The sequence below is a fragment of the Cervus elaphus genome, chromosome 11 (assembly GCF_910594005.1).
Source record: "Cervus elaphus chromosome 11, mCerEla1.1, whole genome shotgun sequence".
NCBI classification, from domain to species: Eukaryota; Metazoa; Chordata; class Mammalia; order Artiodactyla; family Cervidae; genus Cervus; species Cervus elaphus.
The window spans coordinates 98,617,551-98,634,986 of record NC_057825.1 but is presented as its reverse complement, the minus strand read 5'-3'; the positions used below and the strand labels follow the sequence as shown (position 1 = coordinate 98,634,986).

The window sequence follows — 17,436 nt, the reverse complement described above, 5'->3', positions numbered from 1 at the left end:
CCCCATTTTTAGCATTTTATGACACAATTCTGCATAGCACAGTAATATTTAGGAACACATACATTACAGTATTTCACAATGTTTTTAAAAATAACATCTTTCAAAGTCTTAGTATCCTAAGTGTTATATATCAGTGGAGAAGTAGCTTGCAAAATTTAAAATGAAGTTTTAATTATGTCACAATTTATTAGAGATACTATACTACAAAATATCAACTTTTTCCATAATCCAAATGAACTTTTTGGCCAACCCAATACTTAGAGGTCATAGACTTTTAAAGCTAGAAGGAGGCTTAAAGCTTATGGATCCATGATGTTACTACCAGGATTGTGCAATTCAGAATGCTAAGGTCCAAATAGCTTAAGGGAAACCCCCAAGTTTGAATACCATAATCGTCTCTCTCATTCTGGGCTGAAGAGTTTTCAAGGACTCAAAAAAAGGTGTGCTATATTTGTTTTGAACATACATATTGAACACGTTAAATTCAAGGCATTATTCTAGGTGTTAGGGATATAAGAGTAAACAACACAGATAAGGTCCTTGCCTTCATGGGACCTTTCTTACTGAACACATTCTAGAGGATGGAAAAAGATAAATAATTGTTAATAATCTTGATGTGAAGAGCCAATTCATTGGAAAAGACCCTGATGCTGGGAAAGAATGAAGGCAAAAGGAGACGGGGGCGGCAGAGGATGAGATGGTTAGATAGCACCACCAACTCAATGGACAGGAATCTAAGAAAATACCAGGAGAGAGTGGAGAACAGGGGAGCCTGTTGTGCTTCAGTCCATGGGGTCACAAAGAGTTGGACATGACTTAGCATTTCTGAACAACAACAATAATCTTAAAACGTGGCAGTATTAGAAAGAATGTGCAGAGCACGGGGGAAGGAAAGGTACCTCTAGAGATAGTACAGTCACGGACACTCTAATATCAACTGAGCTGGTAATTAATGACGAGAAAGAGAAGATGACGAAGACGAGGAAACAGCTGGGTGCTGAAGAGGGAATGGTCTTAAGGTAGTCACAAGGGCAAGAACAGAATGTATCCAAAGCAGAATGAGATTAGATTCAGAGGCATCAGTTCAGGATCAGATCACATATAACCTTAAATTTAGTTTTAGTTTTGTGCAAGCGAAAGCCATTGTAAGGTGGTAAGTGGGGAAGTGATAGTAACCAATTTGCAATCTTAAAAGGTTACCAAACTTTGTGGAGAACAGACACGAAAGTTTAGACGGCATGTTTAGAGAAGAAGCCATTTTTCCCCAATAGACTATTTTGGAGATGAAATAGAAATTCTTTAGTTTAAACCAAGGCACTCAAGGTCTCCAAAAGCACTAAAAAGGAAAGTACTAATTTCAGCTAAATCTACAGAATTAAGAGTATCCGTGCCAGTGGTACTTCACAAAATACCATTAAAAAAGGACAGCTGTTTCCTGACTTCTGGACATGTGGTAAGGTCCTCTTTGTGCATGCTGTGTGCTAAGTCACTTCAGCCGTGTCCAACTCGTTGCCACCCCATGGACTGTAGCCCACCAGGGTCCTCTGTCCATGGGATTCTCCAGGCAAGAACACTGGAGTATCACACCCTCCTCCAGGGGATCCTCCCAACCCCAGGATCCAATCCATGCCTCCGTGTCTCTGGCACTGGCAGGAGGGTTCTTCACCACTAGCCACCTGAGTGGCCGGAGAACCTGGGGGGAGAGGATCTGAGTAATGACGATGCGTCACCACCATGTGTAACTCACGTCCTGAGTACCTGGAACTGCAGTGTGAAATCTTTTCTGCCCAGCAGAGCAGCCAGTCACATTCAACATGGCAACTGCTCCATCAGCCTGGATCCGGAGTGGTCAGTGATGCATGAAGTCCCCTACTAACCCTAATGATCATGTACTTTGAGCAGAAATAAACAAACCTTCAATTACTTAAATTTGGGGGGTTGTTAGTTACCACCACATAACCCAGCCTGTCCTGTTTGCTACAATCCTTCTTCTATGGTTTACAAGGTAGAAAATGAATGCATTCTAAGGGGTAAGAGTTTGGAAGAAAAACGTCAGCAACATGAACAATAAGGCCATATCATCCTCCTAATGGGGGCTTCCCTCATGGCTCAGATGGTAAAGAATCCTCCTGCGACTCAGGAGACTTGGTTTCAAGCCCTAGGATGGAAAGATCTCCTGGAGAAGGGAATAGCTACTCACTCCAGTATTCTTGCCTGGAGAATTCCATGGACAGAGGAGCCTGATGGGCTACAGTCCCTGGAGTCACGAGCAGTTGGACGTAACTGAGCGACTAAGCACACACGTCATCTTGATGTAAGGAGCAAGGTGAATCGAGCAGCCAAACAGAAAAAGAGCCCCAGGGCTGGCCCAGGTGCTGTCCCACTGATTCACTGTCCAGTGTTCCCATTCAAGGATGAACTGTGCGTCTGTGATACATCCGTAATTCACTAGACAACCTAAAACCACAGCTGCAACTTACAACACAGAAAGAAACTCTCAGAGAAGGAGCTCATGGCTGCTGGGGGGAGGGATGGGGAAAATAGAGTTAGGGAGTTTGGGATGAACGTGTGCACACTGCGATATCCACAATGGATAAGGAACAAGGACCTACTGTGTGGTACTCAGTACTCTGCACAGAGGCATGTGGCGGCCTGATGGGAGGGGAGTCTGGGGGAGAATGGATACATACACAGGCATCGCTGAGTCCCCTCGCTGTCCACCTGAAACTGTCACACTATTAACTGGCTACACCCAAATACAAAATACTGTTCATGGGGTTCTCAAGGCAAGAATACTTAAGTGGTTTGCCATTCCCTTCTCCAGTGGACCACATTTTGTCAGAACTCTCCACCATGACTCATCCGTCTTGGGTGGCCCCACACGGCATGGCTCATAGTTTCATTTTGTATTTGGGTATAGGAATTAACAATGGTGGATAATTTCAGGTGAAAAGGGAAGGGACTCAGTGATATATACATATGTATCCATTTTCCTGCAAACTCTGCTCCCATCCAGGCTGCCACATAACACTGACCATTATATCTACTACTGTGGGCAAGAATCCCTTAGAAGAAATGGAGTAGCCATCACAAAAGAGTGCAAAATGCAGTACTTGGATGGAATCTCAAAAACAACAGAATGATCTCTGTTCATTTCCAAGGCAAACCATTCAATATCACAGTAATCCAAGCCTATGCCCCGACCAGTAATGCTGAAGAGGCTGAAGTTGAACGGTTCCATGAAGACCTACAAGACCTTCTAGAACTAACGCCCTAAAAAGATGTCCTTTTCATTATAGAGGACTGGAATGCAAAAGTAGGAAGTCAAGAAACACCTGGAGTAACAGAAAAATTTGGCCTTGGAGTACAGAATGAACCACGACAAAGGCTAGTGGAGTTTTGCCAAGAGAACGCACTGGTCATAGTGAACACCCTCTTCCAACAACACAAGAGAACACTCTACACAAGGACATCACCAGATGGTCAACACCAAAATCAGACTGATTATATTCTTTGCAGCCAAAGATGGAGAAGCTCTATACAGTCAGCAAAAACAAGACTGGAAGCTGACTGTGGCTCAGATCATGAACTCCTTATTGCCAAATTTAGACTTAAATTGAAGAAAGTAGGGAAAACCACTAGACCATTCAGGTATGACCTAAATCAAATCCCTAGCAATTATACAGTGGAAGTGAGAAACAGATTTAAGGGACCATATTTGATATACAGAATGCCTGATGAACTATGGACAGAGGTTCATGACACTGTACAGGAGAAGGGAACAAGACTATCGCCAAGAAAAAGAAATGCAAAAAAGCAAAATGGTTGTCTGAGGAGGCCTTACAAATAGCTGTGAAAAGAAGAGAAGTGAAAGACAAAGGAGAAAAGGAAAGATATTCCCATTTGAATGCAGAGTTCCAAAGAATAGCAAGGAGAGATAAGAAAGCCTTCCTCAGCAATCAGTGCAAAGAAATAGAGGAAAACAACAGAAGGGGAAAGACTAGAGATCTCTTCAAGAAAATTAGAGATACCAAGGGAACATTTCATGCAAAGATGGGTACAATAAAGGACAGAAATGGTATGGACCTAACAGAAGCAGAAGATATTAAGAAGAGGTGGCAAGAATACACAGAAAAACTGTACAAAAAAGATCTTCACAACCCAGATAATTATGATGGTGTGATCACTCACCTAGAGCCAGACATCCTGGAATGTGAAGTCAAGTGGGTCTTAGGAAGCATCACTACGAACAAAGCTAGTGGAAGGGATGGAATTCCAGTTAAGCTATTTCAAATCCTAAAAGATGATGCTGTGAAAGTGCTGCACTCAATATGCCAGCAAATATGGAAAACTCAGCAGTGGTCACAGGACTGGAAAAGGTCCATTTTCATTCCAATCCCTAAGAAAGGCAATGCCAAAGAATGCTCAAACTACCCCTCAATTGCACTCATCTCACATGCTAGCAAAGTAATGCTCAAAATTCTCCAAGCCAGGCTTCAACAATATGTGAACCGTGAACTTCCAGATGTTCAAGTTGGTTTTAGAAAAGGCAGAGGAACCAGAGATCAAATTGCCAACATCTGCTAGATCACCGAAAAAGCAAGAGAGTTCCAGAAAAATATCTATTTCTGCTTTATTGACTATGCCAAAGCCTTTGACTGTGCGGATCACAACAAACTGTGGAAACTTCTGAAAGAGATGGGAATACCAGACCACCTGACCTGCCTCTTGAGAAATCTGTATGTAGGTCAGGAAGCAACAGTTAGAACTGGACATGGAACAACAGACTGGTTCCAAATCAAGAAAGGAGTACATCAAGGCTGTATATTGTCATCCTGCATACTTAACTTCTATGCACAGTATATCATGAGAAATGGTGGACTGGATAAAGCACAAGCTGGAATCAAGACTGCTGGGAGAAATAGCAATAACCCCAGATATGCAGATAACACCACCCTTAAGGCAGAATGTGAAGAAGAACTAAAGAGCCTCTTGAAAGTGAAAGAGGAGAGTGAAAAAGTTGGCTTAAAGCTCAACACTCAGAAAACTAACATCATGGCATCCAGTCCCATCACTTCATGGCAAATAGATGGAGAAACAGTGGAAGACTTTATTTTTTTTGGCTCCAAAACCACTGCAGATGGTGACTGCAGCCATGAAATTAAAAGACGCTTACTCCTTGGGAGAAAAGTTATGACCAACCTAGACAGTATATTAAAAAGCACAGATGTTACTTTGCCAACAAAGGTCCATCTAGTCAAGGCTATGGTTTTTCTAGTAGTCATGTATGGATGTGAGAGTTGGACTGTGAAGAAAGCTGAGCACCGAAGAATTGATGCTGCTTAACTATGGTGGTGGAGAAGACTCTTTAGAGTCCCTTGGACTGCAAGGAGATCCAACCAGTCAATCCTAAAGGAAATCAGTCCTGAATATTCATTGAAAGGACTGATGTTGAAGCTGAAACTCCAATACTTTGGCCACCTGATGTGAAGAACTGACTCATCTGAAAAGACCCTGATGCTGGGAAACATTGAAGGCAGGGGGAGAAGGGGACGACAGAGGATGAGATCGTTGGATGGCATCACTGACTCAATGGACATGAGTTTGAGTAAACTGCAGGAGTTGGTGATGGACAAAGAGGCCTGGCGTGCTGCAGTCCGTGGGTTCGCAGAGTTGGACATGGCTGAGTGACTGAACTGAACTGAAATACAAAGTAAAACATCTAAAGAAATAAAATAAAACACAGTCATAAGCTAGCTAAGGCCACTGCTTCATGGAGTTTATAAATTGACAGAGATATCAACAGTTGTATCAGTTTTCTTCCACTTTCCAGCAAGTTTTCAATCGAGTACTTATTTCCTTTAAAAATCAAAAACAGCCTTAATTTGGCATTTCTTCAATTACTCAGTTTATATTTGTTAAAAATAAATTACTCATTGGAAACGCATCACAGAGCAAGTGTGTGGTTCCCTTTACTTGTAGACCTGTTAGATCTGTGGGAAAAACTACACAACCGGGCTGCCAAGTAAACTATGAAAAACCTAAAAAACATTTATTACCTTAGGTATTGGCATGTCCCAGTGATCTGTACTGCTCTAAGGTGTGGCAATGAAGCTAAAGGGTCAGATTCAGGGGGAAATTTGAAGATGCTATGCTCTGAAGATAAAAGAAGGGCTCACAGACTAAAGAATGTAGGTGTCTCTAGAAGCTGGAAAAGGCAAAGAAATGGACTTTCCTCCAGAGCTTCCAAAGGAAACACACTCCCATTTACACACTGATTTTAGGACTTCTGACCTCCCGAACTATAAGATCATAAATTTGTGTGGTCTCAAGTTGCTACACAGCAACAGGAAACTAATTCACCCATCTTTACCAGTAAACTACCTTATCCTCTGATCTCAGGTCAAATGTATTTTTCAAGACTAAACTCTTTAATTAATACTCTTTCTATTCATTCTCAAACTATCCTTTACATCATTAGCATTGTTCAACTGTACAATGGTTTATATAATTGGTTATTTGACTAAAACATTCTTCCTTTAGTAGAATGAGGATCACAAGACTAGGAATCACATCTGATTTTGTGTAACAAAACTCACACAAGTGTGCATGGATTTTTTTGGCTGCACTGGGTCTTGGTTGCAGCATGTGGGACCTTTAGTTGTGGCATGCTAACTCTTGGTTGAGGCATGTGGGATCTAGCTCTAACCCAGGCCCTCTGCATTGGGAGCACAGAGTCACAGCCACTGGACCACCAGAGGAGTCTCCCCACTTTTTCTTTTAACTTCAGCAAATATTTAAAGAATTACCCACTGGCCTCTACCAAATCAGTAATGCCCTTCTGATAGGTAACCTGTGGAGGGTCTTTTTTCAACCACCTTGCCCAGCACTGAGTGAGTCCTTCATCTGAAGACACGTGTGTTTCTTCAATCAAAGAAATTTTCTTCTACTATTTATTTGATTATTTCTCCCACTTACTCTCTTTGTTCTCTTTCTCAAATTCCTATTAGATAAATGTCAGAATGTTTGTCTGTCTGAACTCTTCGTATCCTTTATGTTGCATTCTAGAAGAACTCCACAGCCAGCTCAATCTTTCTGATCACTAAATTGATCTTTAGCTATATCCATCCTTACAACATGGAAACCTAAAATACAAATATCAAAATAAAAACACAAAGATGTCTAACTGATCCTTTTACAAATAGTCACTTATGAGCTGTCACTTCTAATCCCTCTGAAAATATGTCTTAATATTATACTCTGCTTGCTCTGTGAGTCATTGAGTCATTCATGATGTTGGTTTTCTTAAATATCTGGGAACCCTAGTTATACAAGATGGCCTCTGACCCATCTGCGCTTGCTGTGCCAGTTTACTGCAGTCTGCCTTTGTAAATCTGCAGGAGGATGGGTGGATGTGAGAATTCCTTTCTTGAGGAGGTCAGTAGCTGCCTTGACCACTCTTCTCCCTCCTTACCCTTAGAAGGATGAGCTGGTCTGAGTAGTGTTCCTTAATCAGCCTGACCTGGGAAGAACAGAATTGTAAGCAAAAAGCAGTTTTCTTTGATCTGAAACAACTGACGCTCCTGGGAACTTCTCTGGCAGTCTAGTGGTTAAGACTGTGCTTTCAACGCATGGGGAGAAGGTTCAGTCCCACATGCCAAGTGGTGTGGCCAAAAAATTTAAAAATTAAAAAAAAAGGCTCACTGGGGAGTCCATACAAAAAAATTAATTAAAGTAAATAAATAAACTGAAGTTCTTTATATACAGTGCCTAGATAGGTTTTAGGGCTCCACAAAACCCCAGAAATTACATATAAAATTACTTTTCTAGGAGCATGTTTCTAAGTAGAAAGTTAATAGATTTCCTAAAATAACTAAAGGGTTCTATTACTTTAAAAATATTAAGAACCATTGCCTAAAGATTTAGGAAGAAAGATTTTTAAAGAAAATCTGCAGGTTTTCTTGGTTGTTTTTCCCCACGTTGTCTGCTTTTTCTATCTTTAGAAAACAGTTTCAGCTTAATAAGAATGTTAACTACTGAGAGGCTGGTTGACTAAGATTTTATTATATTTATGATGAAAAAATCTTTAACAAATGGGATAGAAAAAGCAACTTCAAAAAAGAGAGAATGTCACATTCATGAAACAAGAAGAACTGACTATAAAAGAACCTATACGAGATCTTGGAGGTTTTCAATGACTTTAAAAATACTTTCTTTTGATTTGATTCTTATTAATAAATAAACAGTCTAAAACAACAAATGCATGAAATGGCTACAGCATCTTACCCAGATGGTGATTTTTTTAAAATAAACTAAAACTTTTATTAAAGTTCTATTAGTAAGCATATTGAATGCTACAAGATGCACAAATGGCTCTTTTGCATGAGGATGCTAGTATAAATTAATTTTATTTATATAATATACAAATACTTAATTTGCTTGTAACTATTTAAATGGAGACTATTCAACTAAGAGTACTAATGTGCATTTTTCTTTTTTTTCTCTTATTTTTAAATTACTTTTTAATTAGATAAATTAAGATTTTTAGTTGGAGTTGCAATATCAAACTCTCAGAAATTAATAGAATGAAGAGACAGAAATGTAGAAGGATATAGTAGACCTGAAAAGCACCATGAACCAACTAAACATAATTAAGATTTATACAATTTTCACACAACAGTAGGATACAAATTCAAGTTCCCATAGACTATAAACTAGGAGACACTGGAACATATCCAGGGATAAAAAACAATTTTATAGTCTAAAGGTATTGAAATCATACAGAGTGTGTTCTTATCACTGTGAAATCACTATCAAAAGATATTTGAAAATAACCTGCACATTTTCAAGTGAAATGTGACATTCACAAAGAGATATTTGACTTAGCCACTGAAAGCCTCAGTGAAGTTAATACCACATAATACTCCAAGACACAATTCAGACCAGCAATGAAACTACAATAGGAAACAAAACAAACATACCTCCTGTTCGTCCATTTCCAATCTGTACGGCAGGTTGAAGGCTTCCTTCATTTTGCAGTAAATGAGGCAAATGATGATAAACACTTGGCACTTGAAGAGACTTTCTGCTTGTTAGCTCCTTTAATATCTTTAGAGTATCATCTGAAACACAGAAGGATAATCATTCCATGGTAATACCTTACTTTTAGATGTTACGGATGCTACCAAGACAGCAGTAAAAATGTATGAAAACCAAAAGAATTTTCTCTCCTAAATTTTTCTCTCATACTGTGGTGAGTGAGATTTCCATGGACACTTGCAACCAGAGTCTCACAGAGTCATGATGTTGAGAACAGTCTAAATAAAGCTAAATACGTGAGCTAAAGTACTATGAGAAGGTAGGACACGAATTCCTCATCTTTGTAATATGTCAGAACTTGAGTGCAAGGGGACAGACTTTAAACAAGTGACCCATTCATGAAAATGTAACAATAACAAATACAACAACCACCAGTAGCTTCCACTTTTTTATGCTACCACATTTGCCCAAAATTTCACATGGAAGATTTTTCTTTTAATTCAAGTACAATAATTTAAACAACACAAGTTAAGAATCTTTGGTACAGTTCATAACTTTCAAATCATTTTTCAGTTTTTATGAGAGGAACCAATGAACCATTTAATATAATACAAAAATAAAACCTTGACAGGATAAGGAATATCGTTTTCAAATTTCACTGAACTAGAACTTAACTTTTGACATAAGGAAGTAAGCAGTAAGGACTGGTAACCTCAACAATAATTTCATATAGAGCAATATGAAAACTCCATTAAAAAAAAAAAAAGAAAACTCCATTAAAATATTCCAAAAATTCAGAACCGAAAATTCATAGAAGAAATGCAAAAGGACTATCATACATGAAATTCAAGTTTAATCTTATGTTAAAGCAACAACCTACAAATTATAAGACAACAATATTCACCTTCAAATTAAATTAGCAGATTAAATAATATATTAAATTGTGGTGATAATATAATAAATGTTTCAGCTATTCAGAACAGCATCAAAAACCCTAAAACATTTCATCCTATTGTTCAGTGATTTCCCTTTTAGGAATTTAACTTTTATGCATTCAAAGCACCCATTGTAAAACTATGTCTTTTTTATTTCTTGTAAGTCATATTTAAGAGCACTAATTGCTTCAAATAGCGCAAAGACTCCCCGGAATTCAACTGAAGTCCATACAAGTCACAAGAGAAACAATCATAAACACCAAGTTAAATTTTAGCCTCATATTGTATGTTTTTAAAAAGATGCTGTTTCTTCACTATTGTCAATGAAACATATATAACTGAAATTTAACTGAATATTACTCTCTTTAAATCAAATTTAGCAATTAATAAAATTGTTTTATAATTAGCAACAACAGAAAGAGCTTGGCATGGTGATTTTTCTGTGTAGAGGTTAACAAATGCTGACTGATAAGCAACCGTAGACAGCTTTCAAAGAGAATAGTTCACATAACTCTCTGAAAATACAATCTTTCCATAAAACAGAAGACAGTGCCTGTACCTGAAAACTTATTCACGGTGTCCTTACTTCTGTTTGTTTCTGCTTCTACGCGCTTGAACTGCTGTACAATGGCGCTGAGCTCAGAAGAGCGCTGAGAGATTCTATGTTCAGCTATTCGGAGACGTTCTTTCAGAGCAAGAAATTCTCGTTGATAAGCAATCACTTTTTCTAAAAACAAAACTAGTCGTTAATAGTGCATTTCTTTAAAAAGACATAAAAACGCCATTATAATCAAAACTGAACCATAACATCAGAAATTCTAAAGCTGCATTTTTCAGAAACAGATAACTCGTTTTTGAATTCACTGAGACAGAACTGAAAATAAAAAAGTCTGAACTAAGAAAGTGGTGACAAAGCCACCAGTAACACAGTGCTATCAATATCTGTAAGAATGTGAGCACTTTCTAATTAGCACTTTAGAAAGTTAAAAATAGGGAGAAAAAGACAACGTTTTTGGAACTAACACTTCAAGCATGATACCAACATCATTTCTTAAAAGGTACAGACAACCGTAAAGACCCTATTTGTATGAAAGTAGGGATGAATCATTGAAACTGATGATAATATATCTAATAATATAATGAATATAACATTTATAGCATAACCATCCATTTCCATAGGCTGTTTCTTCTGTACTTTCTATTCTGCAAAAATTCCCCCAGGCCAGACTTGGGTCAAATTCCTAATGCCTAACAAATCACTCAGGTAGATGTAAGACAATAACAGAGTCAATTATCTCAGGGACTTCCCTGGTGGTCCAGTGGCTAAGATTCTGCTGTCCTAATAATGCAGGGGGCCTGGGTTTGATCCCTGGTCAGGGAACTAGATCCCACATGCTGCAACTAAGAGGTGTAGCCAAAAACATAAATACAATTTTTTAAAAAGTCAATTACTCAAATTTGAGACAATCCCATGCCAGGAAAGCCTACTCTGGGAAATACAAGGGGATAAATGTAGACACTGAAATAATAGAACAAGAGAGCTCAAATATGATGTACCCCATGTACAGAGGCCCCAGGACAGAACTGGACACCAAAATCTGAGAGACTGCAGAAAAGAAACCATGCATTTATCTTGATCAGCAGCGCTGAAAGGGAGCTGAGGCTGGTGAAGCAATTTCTACAACCTCATTAAAGAAGAGAAATCAGAATAGTTTTGGCATCTCTATCAAGCTAATAGATAATCTTAGATAATCTAAGGCTACTACTAATTTGACATCTAAATGAAACAAATCTTGGAAAGACTACTTTTAATTAATATTGTAATCTCAGTTTGACTTAAGGATGGACTCAGTAAGAACAGAATTAAGGAACAGAAATCTGCCTGTTTCATAAAGCTAGTCTTAAAAACAGTCAGTTGCCTTATTCCCTGTCCCCTACATAAAGGACCACACAGTAAATATCGCCTAAGAATCTGGGGCAGATAATAAGGTCTCCCTGCTTAACTATCATGTTTCCTTGTATTGAACAATGTAAACAGCTTTACTTTCCTTAACCTGCTGGCTGTGGGAGGGAAGGAAGGAGGCAGGAGTTGTGATTAGGAAAGGGTATATGGGGAGTCTCAAGGTGCCAACAAGGTCCTAGTCATTGGCCTGGCTAGCGGTTATATAAAATTCATTACTATACATTCATGGTCTAGGTACTTTTCCATACATGTACATTCACAACAAAAGAAATGTTATACAAATACTATTCACAAACACAAAACTATTAACAATTATACTGTAAGAGGCACTCAAGAGTTATGTGATAAAAAACTATATGCCTAAAATATTAAATTTAAAAAATCTATAAGCCTTTTCCTAGAGCCTGTAATGAAAGAAAAAAAATTAACTCAGTTATTAATTCTAAATGGGAAAACCCAATCTTGCAAAAAATAAAAAAGATAAACTCTAACCTAAGCTGAATAATAAATGCAACACCTTTCAAAATAGCAAAAAAAAATTTGGAACTTCACTTTTGACACGTCAATTAAATAAAGAATGTTTTTAAAAGTTCAAAAAAATCTAGAAGCAGTAATAGGGAACTTACTCTGAGATCAGAATGGACTATAAGGCTCTAGAAATGAAAACCATGGTGACTGCCAGGTGCAAACGGTGGGGACAAAGGCTGACCACACCAAGCAGACTGGGTCCAAAATTAACAGGCGTGAACTATCCTGTGAGTTCTTCCCTCTTTACCTCTTACCCCCACAAGGCGCCAAGACAGTGGCTTCTAGACACCTGCCACTAATAAAGCATTAGAACCCTTGGAAGAAATAACTTTAAGATGAACTTGGAGCACCCTTGGGTCAAGTAAGAAAATGTTATTTTTTTTTAAAAAGCAGGCCAAAGGACTTCCCTGGTGGTCCAGTGGTTAAGACTCTGCACTTTCAATGCAGGGGGTTTGATCCTTGGTTGGAGAGCTAAGATCTCACATGCTCTGTAGCATGGCCAAATAAATAAATAAAGAATATACTTCAATTTAAAAAACAAGACAGGATATGTCAAAAGGACACAGGAAGCTCCCTGAGGGGCTCTCACTGGCCAAATTCAGGGCAATTTAAGTATCAAAACAAACACTGATGGTAATCACTTTTAACTTACTAAATAAAGTAAGAATCTGTAAGTCCATTTTAATAAATAACAATTAACAGATGACAGAAAAGTGTTTCTTACAGTGGAATGCCAGCTTATAAATCATGAAAAAAGGATGAATGTTAGAAAATCACCCCTTTGCAACTGTCCAAGCAATAACAGATTTGAGTGACAATCAAACATGGATGCAAGACAGAGAAAGACAAACACTGTAGGATACAACTAAATACAAATGACAATCCTGGATGGGGTCTGGAACAGAAAAAAAAAATAATAAATGCTGTAAAGAACATTACTGGGACAAACTAACAGAAGACAGACTACAGGGACACAGCCCAGTGACTTAAGACTTCACCTTGCAATGCAGGGGACGCAGGTTCCATCTCTGGTTAGGGAACTAAGATCCCACACGTGTCATGGTGTGGCGAAAAGATTTTTTTTTTTAAAAAAAAGAAGACTACAGAGTATGCAACATGGTGCATAAATTTTTAAAACCTGACACCTGACTGTCGTAAAGTAAGAGAATTCCCTGTTCTTAGGAAATAAAATTATTCAGGTGTAAAAAGGCATGATTTCTATAATGTACTTTAACCTGGTTCTGAAAAGAAACAAGTTTCTACAGATAGATAAAACAATAAGAGGCAACATGTTCACAATACATAAAATGCATAGAGAAGTTATAACTTCCTCTTAGTTGAAACTTTTTAAAAAGTAAGAAGTTCACAGAAGTACAGAACAGACTTTTGAACTCTGTGGGAGAAGGTGAGGGTGGGATGTTTCGAAAGAACAGCATGTATATTATCTATGGTGAAACAGATCACCAGCCCAGGTGGGATGCATGAGACAAGTGCTCGGGCCTGGTGCACTGGGAAGACCCAGAGGAATCGGGTGGAGAGGGAGGTGGGAGGGGGGATCGGGATGGGGAATACGTGTAAATCTATGGCTGATTCATATCAATGTATGACAAAACCAACTGAAAAAATAAATAAATAAATAGAGGAAAAAAAATAAATAAAAAGTAAGAAGTTTTTTAAAAGTAAGCAGGAGGATGGGATGGCACACAGGTTTGGTCTTTCAGCAGCTCTTCTGTGGTAGGAGGGATGTGGGCCTGAGGCCAGTCTCTGCCCTACATGCCTGTCTTGGTACTTTTGGAAACTACCTTCCCAGAGGTCAGCCTCACTGGCTGGCAGCCCAGCCAGCAGAGGAAAAACCCCCACTCCAAAATCCAATCTGCCTCCCCTACTTTGAGGTGAAGTGGCCATGCTTTTGAAAAGATGTCTTGGCTTGAGAGTCACACATATTTTCTTTCAGATTCAGATGCTCCGGCTACTGTCACTCCACAGCATATAGCTATGCAAGTGCTCAAAATGGGTCATTTCCCATCTCATTCCCATCTGTTCTTTGCTTCTAACTCCACCCTTTCATATTAAAAGTGTTCTCTCTTGGGAGTTTGGGATTAGCCGATACAAACTATTATAGAGAGTGGATAAACAATAAGGTCCTACTGTAGAGCAGAGGGACTTCTATTCAATATCCTGTGATAAACCATAATGAAAAAGAACACTAAAGAGGAAAGTGCATATATATATGTATGTATAACTAAGTCAGTTTGCTGTACACTGAAACACAATACTGTAAATCAACTACACTTTAATAAAATAAAACTTAAAAAGTGTTCTCTCCATGACCTCAGAGCAAGTCTGCACTACCCAGGTTAAGACTGTGCAGTAAAGCTCTCAGCTTGTCCTGCTTGGAATTCCAAGGGACACCACTGACTCTTGTGATCAGGAACGTTACACATGGTTTTCCTACAGTCATCCCTCCCAGCATATCCTCACTGTCCACCCAAACATAGCATGACCAGTGACTTCCAGTATTTTCTCCATGTGTATTTTCCATAGTACCACCTTACTCTCTTGGGGAGAGTGGCTTACCAGCTCTCAGAAGAAGTTCAAATTCTATCATAATAGGCGAAAAACTCCATCAAATTAGTGATATGTATTTGACAATGTCCTATTTTTAATGTTACTGACAAAATTTTTATTTTTGTATTTCTTTGAATCATTTCAATCAGTTTCTATAGGAGAACCTGGCAGGACACCATGAGGGAACTTTTTTACACAACCTTACTGAAAATCCCTGGTTTTGGTCACTGGTTTGTTTTTATTGAAGACTGAATCTAGCTTTTTTTTTTCCCCCTTAATTGTAGAAAAGCACATACCCACATTAGACATTGAAACTATAAATCATATTCTGTGAACCTAAGAATCTGAAACATACAAAATTTCTAAAGAAACCACTTTCATTTCTTCAAATCAGTAAACAAGTCAGTTCTCCAATGAAGAGAGTAACTTTAGGTTTTCAAATTACTAGCTGAACCATATGAAATTGCTGGTATTCGAACATTTTTGACCAAAAAAATGGTAATTTCATACAGTTCAACAATAATAGCTTCAGACTCAACAATTTAATTTAAAAATTTATAAATAGTACAGATGAAAAGTTAACACAAAGAAGCACACTAATAAGTAATACCCAATATGTAGTACATAAAAGTCAAACAAAAAACATTTTTTTCATTGTTATCAGCAAGATGTTGGGTGGCACTACTTAATTCTATGAGCTAACATTTAAAAACTGGCTTTTTATGTTGAAATTAAAATTATCAAAAATTAATATACTTTTAAATTACTTAATTTTAGTATTTATTAAATAATAAAATTCTGGCACTGGAAAGGTTGACAAACCATCTGATCCATCCCTCTGTTCTTTGGTACTACACTGAACTACTTCATACAGAAAAAATTTTTCTTAAATATATGAAAAACTCCCTGTAACAGATTCTAAAATTTAACAAGCTACACACTTCAGGAAGCCATTGCTTTTGAAAACATTTTATTCCACATTCACCATTCTTATACAACCATTTTAAAACAGAAAGGAGAAGGCCTACTTGAAATTATGGACACTTTCCCATGAACAGATCTCTTAAAGAAAAAAGTTAAAGAACTGGATTCAGAAGATAGCTTAGGAGACTAAAAGCCTAGAAAAGTCAAAGACAGGAGACCGAATGAAATGGGCTAAAAGAACAGAATCTGAAGACATTTCTAAGGAGAATGGATAGCTAAAAATTACAAACAAGATTTGTCTCACTGTTTCTCTAACTTTTTTGGGCATAAGAACCACCAGAAAGAGCCTGTCAAACATAAAATTCTGGCCCCATCCTCCAAAGATTCTGATTCAGTAGGTCTGACATGTGTATGCTCAGTTGTGTCCGACTCTTTGTGATGCTATGAACTGTAGCCTGCCAGCTCCTCGGTCCATGAGATTTTCCAGGCAAGAATACTGGAGTGGGTTGCTATTTCCTTCTCCAGTCTGACACGGGGCCTGAGAACTTCTAACATGCTCAGGTTGATGCTGAGCCCCTGGGTGAGCAGCACTGAGGGATCCACTGTCCTCAACGTAGGTCTAGACTCCAGCAGCCTGGAAATCAATGCTGCTCTGCTCCCCTACTTCCTTCTCTCCTCTGGATGAGATGTTAAGAGTTCCGAGGAGAAGAGGGGTTCATCAGAAATTTTAGGTCCATGTTCCTCAATTCAGGGATTTCCCTAGTGGTCCAATGGTTAAGAATTCACCTTGCAATGCAGGGGACGCAGGTTTGATCCCTGGTCAGGGAACTAAGATCCCCCATGCTGGGAAGCAACTAAAGAGCCTGAGCACAACTTAAAGAGTCCACAGGCCGCAACGAAGATCCCATGTGCTGCAACCAATATCAATGCAGCTTAATAAATACATAGTTTTTTAAAAAATTCTGAAGTTACACTGCGGACAGAAAGGATTTTGAAATATTCAGCCAACACCTATTTCCAAGGTCTCTCTTAAGAGTTACAGGAATGAAAAAGATCACTGCCTACTTTTGGAGTCTTTCAGTCAGAACCCATGATATAAACATGAACTGTGAAGATAACTTGTACCCTTCAAAACTCAAAAGGGAAAATGGGGCTCACAGATATATAGAATCATATATTTTATTTACATTAAAACAAAGAATATAATTCAATTTGTTCCCTTACATGATGTTTTCACTATGCTTATACAACAGGACCCTAAGTAGTGAATAACAGATATGCTACAGTTGAAAAGTCTTCTGGAACATGATCACTATTTGTAAGTTGTCCCCTAAAGTAATATAATATTAATGATGTCATTGAAAACAAAACAAACTTCCAAGTAGAGGTTTAACAAGTAAAAATCTATCCACTGACCTTGTAAAGCACAAAACCTTAAGATATAAAATAATGTTGCACATACCTATAACCCACACTTTC

General features: G+C 38.2%; 1 protein-coding gene across 1 annotated transcript in view; it reads right to left on the bottom strand.

Moving 5' to 3' along the window:
* MGAT4A (alpha-1,3-mannosyl-glycoprotein 4-beta-N-acetylglucosaminyltransferase A) overlaps positions 1 to 17,436 on the bottom strand; it is a 122,425-nt gene that overhangs the window by 59,629 nt on the left and 45,360 nt on the right. Inside the window, exons 3-4 of the mRNA XM_043918637.1 lie at positions 10,534 to 10,701; positions 8,982 to 9,122 (exon numbers count right to left, since the gene is read on the bottom strand). Coding sequence (XP_043774572.1) covers positions 8,982 to 9,122; positions 10,534 to 10,701 — 309 coding nt within the window. The remainder of the gene's footprint in view (positions 1 to 8,981; positions 9,123 to 10,533; positions 10,702 to 17,436) is intronic.